Source organism: Petaurus breviceps, unplaced genomic scaffold (genome assembly GCF_028583685.1).
Source record: "Petaurus breviceps papuanus isolate PSGF00001 unplaced genomic scaffold, PetGlider_PUasm1.0 126, whole genome shotgun sequence".
Taxonomy (NCBI): domain Eukaryota; kingdom Metazoa; phylum Chordata; class Mammalia; order Diprotodontia; family Petauridae; genus Petaurus; species Petaurus breviceps.
The window spans coordinates 20,561,298-20,572,162 of NW_027185655.1; the positions used below are offsets into that span (position 1 = coordinate 20,561,298).

Here is a 10,865-nt window from a genome sequence, read left to right on the forward strand (position 1 = left end):
GATAGATAGATAGATAGATAGATAGATAGATAGATAGATAGATAGATAGATAGATGGATGGATAGATAGATGGATAGATAGATGGATGGATAGATGGATGGATAGATGGATGGATGGATGGATGGATGGATGGATGGATGGATGGATGGATGGATGGATGGATGGATGGATGGATGGATATTATCCCTATTACCTCAGCATCAAATATAAAATCCTGTGGGTGGTTTGTTAAATCCTCTACAACCTTCCCAGTCTCCTCATACCTTCCCCCATTCCCTGTGCCCCCACAATCCCATATCACTGATCTTGCTTCTCCTCACACAAGACGCTTCATCTTCCATTCTGGGCATCTTCACTGGCTCCTCCCCCAGCCCAGGAATACAGGAACTTCTTGAAAGAAGCCTTTCTTGATTTCCCCTTAATTCTGGTGCCTTCCCTCTAAGATTATCTTTTCTTTACCCTGTCTGTAGCTTACTTTTACATAGTTGTTTGCATGTTGTCTTCCCCATTAGACTGGGGGCTCCTTGAGCGCAGGGCCCATCTTTGGCCTTTCTTTGTATCCATGGTTCCTAGTACTACATATTAAATGATTGTCAATTTGACTTGACCCTAACACTTTAAAGTGTTCTGAGGGGTCCAGTGCAGGTACCCAGATTATGCTGAGAGCTTTTTTTTAAAAAAAAATAAACATACAACAGATGTTGCCAGAAGGAGAGTGAATTTCCACCAAAACAAAATGAACTAGCAATTCTGTCTGACTTCATCAGTGGTAGAAGGTGAAATGAGTAGCCAATTTCCAGGGTAGATTCTTTGAGTTGAGATGAAAAAGTGGTCCTTATTCAATCGATTTGATCATCACAGATAGCCAAACTGGAAAATGTCACATCAAAATCAAATCAGTTTTGAGGATTAGGCTGCATGACCAGAGTTTTGTTTCCATTTGGTCACACTTCCCACAAGGATAGAGAGGGATGGACCATGAACCCACTCTGTCCTGGAAGCCCAGTCATGCCATGGTGAATACTAAAGCCTGATGAGCTGGGACTGAGGTCATCACAGTGTCCAAGAGTTGAGGGAAATCTGAAGCAGCCATGGGGAATTTTAAACTCTTTTTACAAACTCTGAGGAGCTGGGACTTAGTGAGTCTACTTGGGAAATATTGTCACATTCACATTAAATGAGATGCCCAAGCAAGCTTTCTTGAGGGTGCTGACGTGGCTAATAATGATACCAGGCTTCAACGTCACATTTCCCCCTGTACTTATTACATTACATGCCTAGAAGATATCATTATGTACTTTAACCTGAGGCTACAGCAAGAAACTCCCCTGGAACTGAGGCATTTGAGTTAGTGAAATAATGATGTGGCAAGCACATTGCAGCCTTTGACCTGCATGGGCTGATTTGTTTTTGTGAGTAACAAAAGACTTTGCTCTCAGGTGGCACTTAAGATTATGAAGCCAATTAATCTGTACTGGCACACGTGTCTTGCTAGGTTGGAAGAGGCAGAGAAGAAAAGTAGACAGTTCCATGTCATCAAGGACATGGCAATTGGGTCACCAGATCTTTGAGGAGAATCAGAAAGGAGGATATTACAGATCCACCAAAGAGCGTGGATTTGCCCATTTTGTTACAGGAGAAATTTCATCTACCCTCAGGTTTGTACAAATCTCAACTACCCTTCTTAATTATGGCAGAAGATGGTTATTCCTTCACTGCTACTGAGATAGATATCAAGTTTCTGACTCATCTTTTTTTAATATTTAGGAAAATTGCCTTTTTTTAAACAAGAACTGTGATTTCATTGATACAACTCCCAAGGTAGAAACTATCTCTTAACAATTTAGATAAGTACCTGTCTACTATTGATGGCTGTGGAGAACTGTGTAAAGTACTGAAAGGTGGAGTTACTTGCCACAGCCAGTAGGAAGGACTTGAACCCAGGTCTTCATGACTCTGTGACCTAATTTCTATCCTCTATGCCACACTGGATCACACATTTAAATATGAAGTTTATGTGAAGTTCAGCTTCTTAAATTTTTTTCTTCAATTCAGTTCCACAAATAGACATCATATCTTCTTTGACTTATTTTCTTTGGATATTCTAATATCATCATATAACTGTGGCTAAAAAATATTGACTGCTATACTTTCTAGACTCCATTGTGTCAAGATAATTTTCTGTAATACAGACTCAGAATGTAACTATTGAATGCTTGCAAATGAGTTCATTAATTAGCTCTTTGAATAAGTTACAATTTATTATTACTACTAATAACCCTGTGAGGTTTGCAAAGCCCCTTATATATCTCATCTCATCTAATTCTCACAACAACTCTATGAGGCGGGTGTTCCTATTATCCCCATTTTACAGATGAGAAAAATGAGGCTGAGAGTGGCTGTGACTTGCCCAGGGTCACCAAAGCTAGTGAGCATTTGTGTCAGGATTTGAGCTCTAAGCTCAGCACTCTGCCTACCTTGCCACCCACTTTCAATACTCAATAATACAGATTGTTCTTTTTTTGTGAAAAGAGTATTAGATTTGAAATCAGAAGAGCCCTGTATTAAAAACCCACTTTTGACACTTATCAGTTGTGTGTGACTATGGGTAAATCTTTTTTTAAGCCTCAGTTTCCTCAGCCATAAAATGGAGATGATATGCCCTGTCGTACTTACCTCACAGGATTCTTGGGAGGAATAAGAAAGATGATGTATTTCTCATGGTTTTTCCCATTCTTTATAATTCTTTTATGCAACACAACAAATGTGAAAATGGGTTTAATAGGAATGTACATGTAGAGTCGTATCATACTGTATGCCATCTTGGGGAAGGAGCGGGGAGGGAGGGGGAGAAAATTTAAAACTTACGGAAGTGAATGTTGAAAACTAAAAATAAATAATTTACTAAAAAATAGAGAAGAAAAAAAGGTAATGTACAGAAAGCACTTGGCAAACCTGAAAGTGTTCTATACATACCAACTATCATTATCATTGTTATTAGTTTGAGGTTGAAATGTTTTCAGATTTAGATTTAATTTGTGAATTCTCTTAATCAATTTTAAAAACTAAACCTGTCATAGCAGTACTGTACACTCTTTGAAAGCCTTGTTTTCCTACGTTTTCTTGATATCAGTCATCTACTGTAATCAAATTGGTTTTTTAAATCTCACTTAGTTCTCATTATTCTGGTCATTTCTCTGAACTTTTGCGATCACCACCCTCCATCATCTTTGCAAATTCTCTTCATTTGGCATTTAATACAATGCTTATCTATCACATTCAGGTATACCTCTTTATAAATATTTTCATAGAAATAGCAATCATAAGTATATAGAAAATAAAAAGAAATCCAGTGCCCTGATTAATTGCATTGCTTTGATCCACTTGTGGACCTCGCTTTATTAGCTTTGTCTAGGATTCTCTACGCCCTCACAGGAGTCACTAAACCATCTATTGGTGGACAACCTCTTCCATTTCTTTTGACGTCACAGTGTTCTCTCTCTGTAGAAAGGTGAGGATGGAGAAGAAGACGTAGTACTTTTTAAACTACTTCTTACCTTTCCTCGAGTCAAATGTAGAAGGACGGGTGTCTGCAATGCTGCCAAATTATTTTTTCCTATGATTTGGGAGATTTTTTTCCCCTTGAAGATGTTTTTTCCTCCTTCCCTTTGATTTGCATTTTGAACATTAACATCTTTTATCTGCAACCAAGTAAGAAGTGCATTAGAGGAACATCCTATACCTCTATTCCTAAAGAGCTATGGGAAGTGAGATGGGACAGGCTATTACAACGTAAACAAGAATGGAAGTAAACTCTTTGGGCTTTTACCCCACCCCCCCACCCGCAAGATAGGGCTTCACAAAAGACTATGGGGTTTAAGGAGATGGTTAAGATGAACGTCTGAAATCAAATATCCATTTGATTGGGGCATTATTTTTTTAAGATATCAGAGACTTCAGTAAAATTAATCTGTGCTATTTTCAATTTCTTGATTAATTCAGGTAGATTCCCACCCCACCTCCCCAAAACCTTTTTGATTCTAATTTGTACATAATTCAGAAAACTATAATATCATATGGAATCAGAAAATTTCAGAGTTGGAAAGGATTCTCTAGTCCCTTAAAGGGACATCTAGTCCAACTTATATGTGAAAAGATTTCCCTCTGTACTGTACACCTCAAAGTGGTATGCAGCCTTTGCTTAAAGTGGACCAGTGGAGGATAGAAGTCTCCACTCCCATTCCATTTGTGTATAGCCTTAATTGTTAGAAAGTTTTTATTCACATCCAGACTAAGTAATTTGTTTCTTTCTATTCATTGATCCTAGTTCTACTTGGTGCGACCAAGAAGAACAAATCTATTCTCTCTATTCAAATGTTTCCCCAAGTCTTGACTCCATGCAAAGCATTCCAGTGCCTTGGACGACTATATAGGAGACCCTTCTCCATCCCAGTTGTCCTTCTCTAGATGTTCTCCAGCCTATCAACAGTCTTCCTAAAATATGTTGTCCAGAACAGAGAACAGATCGGAGATCTGTAGAGATCAGAGTACAGAGACACTACCATCTCCCTGTTCCTGTAAGGGATGATGCCATTGCAGTCCATTGAATGCCATAGCAAACTGTTGGCTCCTGCGGAGCATGCAGTCCACTAAAACCCCCTGGTTTTTATCAAATGAATTGTTATCCAGCCATGCTTTCTCTCTCCTGTACTTGTGGAGTTGAGCCTTTGGATTTGCATAAGGTTGTAAAAGGGTCCCCATTATATTTAATGTTCTCATGTTATCCAATTTGTCCCAGTGTTCTTTCTTGTCCAGTCGGATTTCTTAGGATCCTGACTGTCATCCAGTGTATTAGCTACTTCTCCCAAGTCTATGTCACCTGCAGAATTGATAAGCATGCCATTTATGTCTTTATCCAAGGCACTGATCAAAATGTTTGAAAACAAAAGGCCAAGCACAGTTACTCACTGGAGAGTTCCTTTCAGAGTTGACATCAGACCATTAATAATTACTTTTGAGTAGAGTCATTCAATCAATTCTGAATGCTTATAATTGCACTATCATCTAGTCTGTAGCTTTTTACATCCTTTCCACAAGAGTAACACAAGTGCAAATTCCTTTGCTTGGCATTCAAGACCTTTCCCAATCTGGCACCATCTGATTCTTCTGGACTTATATCATCTCCTGTGTGGATCTGATGCTCAAGCCAGACTAGATTAAGCACTGTCCCTGCATACACTCTTGCTCTCTTGCCCTCTCTCTGCCTTTGTTCATGATGTTCTCTAAGCTTTGAATATTTCCCCTTTAAAGCCCATCTCAGAGCCCTCTTCTCCACGAAGCTTACCCTGATCCCTTGGGTCAGTAAAATCCTCCCCTCATAGAGCTCGTGTTATTTGGCCATGTTCTCAATCGTCTAGAGTAGTTCTTTAGTGTAGCTCTTATGTAATACTGGATGGAATAATTACCTGCCTATGTGTCATCTCTATACTAGAGTGTAAACTCCATAAACACAGGGATGATAGTGCATTTAAATTCTGCATTTCTTCCAGTGGCTAGCACCATGACCTGCAACTGATCAGTGCTGAATGGATGCTTATTCAATAAATGAATGAATAAGAACAATCTTTTCTGTAGAATATGATAACAGCCCAATGAGAAACAACTCAAAAAGTGGGAAGCATTACCTCGTTTTTATCTAGGCTAGGAAGATATGTTGATGTTAGACATAAGCATTCTATTACAAGAAGAATAACTGACTTAATCTACATATCTGAGAGTAAATCCCATTTTTAAAATATTTTAATATTCCACAGATTCAGTTGCATTGGATCAAATAAGTTTCCATAAAATGTCATACATCTGTCTCCATATAACAAAAAGTTGCCTATAATAGAGGTGTTTTCCTTAGCTCTTCATGCCACCAAAGCTATGCCCATCAAGGATTTGAGAGGGCTCTACTGTATTTGGGAAACAGGAAAGTTTCTAATTCTAGAAAGTGGCTCAGAAAGACATTGATTTTCAACGATGAAAAGTATGTTAGCAGTCATCCCACAAATCCAATTCATGCCCAAATCCCTTCTACAACATGCTAGACAACTGGTCATTCAGCACTGGTTCAAATGTGATGTGGAGCCCTGTTCATTCCATTGCTGGACAGCTCCAATTATGAAAAATGTTCTTTATTTTGAGAGAATATCTGCTTCCTGTTAACTTCAATCCATTAATCCTTCTCCTGCCCTTTGAAGCAACACACACTAAAAATTATAAGAGTGAACAAAAGACACCTCAAAGAGGTTAAAATAAGAGGGAAAAGTCCCATATGTATATATATTTAAATTGTACCAACACTTTTTATAATAGCAAAGAACTAGAAACAAAGCGGGTTCATATCGTTTGGGGAAAGTTTGAACAAATTGTGATACATGAATATTGTATCATAAGGAATGATGAAAATGAAGAATTCAGAGAAACTTAGGAAGATTTATATGAACTGATACAAATAAAATAAGGAGAACCAAGAAAACCATTTATACAGTTGGCACAACAATGTAAAAGAAAACAATGCTGAAAGCCTTTGGGACTCTGATCAATGGAGTGAGGAACCACATCATTAGAAGATGGATGGTGGCATGTACCTGCTGCTTCTCATAGAGGGGTGATGGACCTAAGGTACTTGAGGAGCCATATATGATATGACATGGCTGATCTGTTGATTTGTTTGCTTGCCTGTACTGTATTTAATGGCTATAAGAGAAGGTTGTACAGTGTGAGTGTGTGGAATGCTCAATAAAAGACAGCATCAATAATTCTTTTTTGTGGAAGGGGGGAAGGCAAGGCAATTAGGGTTAAGTGACTTGCCCAAGGTCACACAGCTAGTGAGTGTGTCAAGTGTCTGAAGGTGGATTTTAACTCAGATCTTCCTGATTCCAGAGCTGGTGCTCTATTCAATGTGTCACCTAGCTGCCCCAGCATCAATAATTCTTTTTTTTTGCCTTTTGGAAGGCAGTTGGGGTTAAGTAACTTGTCCAAGGTTACATGGCTAGTTTTTTTTGTGTGGGTGTTACGTGTCTGAGGCTGGAACCAAACTTGGGTCCTCCTGACTCCTGGGCCAGCACTTTACTCACTGCACCACCTAGCCACTCACATCAATAATTCTTAACAGAGGCAGCTAGGTGTTGTTGAATTCTGGTCTTGGGAATGAGGAATATCTGAGTTCAAATCTTGCTTCAGACCTTTACTTAGCTGTGTGACTTTGGGTGAGTCACTCAATCCTCTCTCAGTCTCAGTTTCCTCATCAGTAAAATGAGAGGGTTGGACCCATTAGCCTCTAAGATTCCTTCCTCTAAGCTCAGTGATCCTCTGATAAGCTTCTTTACAGAACTATTTCAAAAATATTTGACGATGGTTATGTCCTACTTTACTCCTCAATCTACTCTTTTTCAGACTCAACACCTCCATATCCCCTAAATCTTCTCCCTATGACATGCCTTCCCTCATTACTTGGTCATTCTCCCTTGCTCACTCGCTGGTTTGTTAGTGTTTTCCTTAAAGTGTGGTACCCAAAAGTAGACCCAAGTTCTGTGCAAATAAACCCCAGGGACACAATTCAGCGATTGGTCACAAACACATAAGAACACAGTCACTCCGTCTGGGTGGCTGCCCTTCTCCAGGTTTTTCACTGACATGCAGGTTTTCTGCCCAAAGAAGGGAAAATACTCACCGTGACTTTAATCAGCTGGTCATCATCCCCATCTGGATTTCTCCACAGTAGGGCAACATCCACATTAGAAGAAATTTTGTAGCCCACACCATCCTGGAGTGATTCACCAACTTGGTTAACAAACACTTCAGTGGAGTATGAGAGCTTATACAGCCTGTCATTGTTCAGGGATAGTCCAGTAGTGTGTCCTGGATGAGGAACATGAATTAAGACATAAAAAAGCATTTTTAATTTCCCACACAAGGTACCCCAGTCTCTAAATTTATTTTGGTTTGTGATAATTTTATTCTTCTTCTTTTTTTGCTTTTTGGGGGGCAATTGGGGTTAAGTGACTTGCCCAAGGCTAGTTTTGTGTTAAGTGTCTGATGCTGTATTTGAAATCAGGTTCTCCTGACTCCAAGTCCAGTGCTCTATTCACTAGTACCACCTAGCTGCCCCTAATTTTATTCTTAATTATATAATTTCTAATGTCTACATTTTATCTCTAGGCAACTAGGTATCTAGTTCAATGGATTTGGAATTAGGGAGACCTGAGTTCCGGGTGAAATGTTTAACAACCAGCTTTATGAGGGTGGCAGTGGAGGTATACAGGACACACTTTTAAATCTAATCTTTATTATTATTTTTTTTTTGCTTTTTTTTTTTGGAAGGGTAAGCCAGGGAAATTGGGGTTAAGTAACTTGCCCAAGGTCACACGGCTAGTAAGTGTTAAGTGTCTGAGGCCGGATTTGAATTCAGGTCCTCCTGACTCCAGGGCCAGTGCTCTATTCACTGTGCCACCTAGCCACCCCTCTAATCTTCATTATTAATGTCTTTTCCCTTTCGCTCTCTTAAAACTAGACAATTAATAAAATAATAAATCAAGCTCTGATTTGTAGCCTTTGCCAATTTCCTAGCTATAAATGCTCACAATGAAAATTTAACCATCAGTTCTTGGGATCCCTAGTGTCTGGCTCCAACAATTATAATGACCTGAGTTCAAAACCTGCCTCAAACACTTACTTTCCTGTCTGACCCTGGGAAAGGCACTTAATCTTTCTCAGTCTCAGTCTCATGGTCACACAAGGATGGGACTCCAGAAGCAGACTGCCCCAAGGTCTTCCTGACTACATTCTCAATGGGAGTACCTTGCTTTGCTTTAAGTACACACAGCAAAATAAGTTAATTTGATAAATGGTACCTAGTAGAGGTTCTAGCAAAATCAACTTTAGTGAACTGATAAGAATTGCTTATAATCACAAGGGCTTTTTTTTCGTGGGGAAAAGCCTAATAAAAACATTCAGTGTTTTAAAATAGTTTCTTAACTAGGCTAAACATTTCTCCAATCTAATTTGCTGTGCCTATATGTTGAGCAAATCCTTCTCATACATTGTAAGATTCATTTCATTGAAACTTGCCTTTGAAGAATCACTAGCAGGCTCTAAATAAATGAGGTTTCCTGTAGTATGTTATCACAAAATCAAGGAAGCAACTTTGTGCAGTGGTAGGAACATGAGATTTATAGAAATACGAGCTAGGTTTGAACCCCTTCTTTGTCACCTACTACCTGTGGGCCCTTGGGCAAAGTTACTTTCCAACTCTGGGCCTCATTTTTCTCCTCTATAAAAGGAGGGGTTGGCCTAGACGGCCTCTCAGGTTTCCTCCAGCACTAAAGTTATGCAGCAATGGCACCTAGGCAGCTGGAAATTAGTGTCATGTTCTATCCAAAAGCTACACAGAGTCTAGGACTTAGAGAAATAGAAATAGTTCGCCCACTCCCCTCAAGAAAGAATTAGAGGGGCGGCCAGGTAGCACAGTGAATAAGAGCACCAGCTCCAGTGTCGGGATGACCTGGATCAAATCTGGGCTTAGATACTCAGCACCACACCCAGAAATAACTGGCCATGTAACCTTGAGCAAGTTACTTAACCCCGATTGCTTTAAAAAAAAAAAAAAGAATTAGAAATAATTTACTTGAAATATTCTTCAAAGTACTTGAAACATAGTAATCATCAATTAAGGTACAACTTGAAAAAATTGGTAAGTGAATGAAATGGAACATTACTACACTGTAAGAAATAATGACTATGAGGAATTGGAAAGAGGTCGGGAAGACTGATGTAAATCGATGCAGAATGAAGCAAGCAGAACCGGGAGAACGAGATACACAATGACTGCAACAATACAAATGTGAAAAAACAAAACAAAAACAAATATTATGTAATTATAATTATCAAGCTTTGGCTCCCTTCTTTGCATAGATGGGGGAAAATGGATATGGAATTTTTTTTTTTTTTGCTAAAGTGTTTTTTTTTCCTCTTTTTTTTTTTCATGGCTAGGGGAAAAGGGAGGGGATTTATATGGAGATAAAAGTTATAGAAAAACAAAGATGTGAATTAAACTGATTTTTAAAATACTGTGCCACTAGTGTGAAATCAAGCAAGTTGCTTTGTCCACCTACGTCCTTATATGTCAAATGAAGGCATTGTAACTAGATAGGTGATCCAGCTTATCACCAAGGTTCCTTTTATCTCTAAAGTTCTAGAATTTCCGAGACCAAAAAAGGAGTCCCAATGTAGTCTTACAATTGAGCTAGGACTAAGACTCAGCAGTCAGGAACCATTCAGGGCATGCCACACAGGAGGGCACAGCAGGGAGCCCTTTTAAAAGGATTTTTTAAAAAATGCACGTATGATTACTGCCAGAAAACTCTGGTGTTCATGGAGGTGAGATATTTCTTTTATGATAAAATGCTACAAGGAAGACAAAGACTCCAGTAAACAATAACACACCACAGCAGAACTTTCAGATTAAAAAAAGGGGGAGAAATTTTCAAATTGAGGGGTGGGGGAAAATAATATGCAAACCTTGGAAAAGGACTCCCCTGGCATTCTCAACATCTGTTTCTCTTTTCATCTCTTAGTACCTCCCTCCATCTCTCTTTAAATTTTTTTTTTATTTAAGATCTGTGATTATATATGGGTCAGGAATTCCTAAGAAACTCCTACCAACTTCTCTGGATTTACAATCTATAAAAATTGTCTGGAGGCCATCGGAAGAAACATGACTTACAGAGGGTCCCACTGTCAACAGTATATCTATCCATTAAACCACACTGTCTCCTTAGTCCCTTACCTTAAAATTAGTGTCTCTCTCTCTCTCTCCC

At 39.0% G+C, this 10,865-nt stretch overlaps 3 protein-coding genes across 3 annotated transcripts in view; 2 read left to right on the top strand and 1 right to left on the bottom strand.

Annotated features, from left to right (window-relative positions):
- LOC138165848 (alcohol dehydrogenase E chain-like) overlaps positions 1 to 10,865 on the top strand; it is a 417,804-nt gene that overhangs the window by 65,337 nt on the left and 341,602 nt on the right. The gene's annotated exons all lie outside the window — the stretch shown is intronic.
- The window catches only part of LOC138165852 (all-trans-retinol dehydrogenase [NAD(+)] ADH7-like), a 224,302-nt gene that overhangs the window by 65,337 nt on the left and 148,100 nt on the right, over positions 1 to 10,865 (top strand). The window lies entirely within an intron of this gene.
- Positions 1 to 10,865, bottom strand: part of MTTP (microsomal triglyceride transfer protein) — a 65,334-nt gene that overhangs the window by 47,775 nt on the left and 6,694 nt on the right. Inside the window, exons 2-3 of the mRNA XM_069094143.1 lie at positions 7,721 to 7,908; positions 3,558 to 3,701 (exon numbers count right to left, since the gene is read on the bottom strand). Coding sequence (XP_068950244.1) covers positions 3,558 to 3,701; positions 7,721 to 7,908 — 332 coding nt within the window. The remainder of the gene's footprint in view (positions 1 to 3,557; positions 3,702 to 7,720; positions 7,909 to 10,865) is intronic.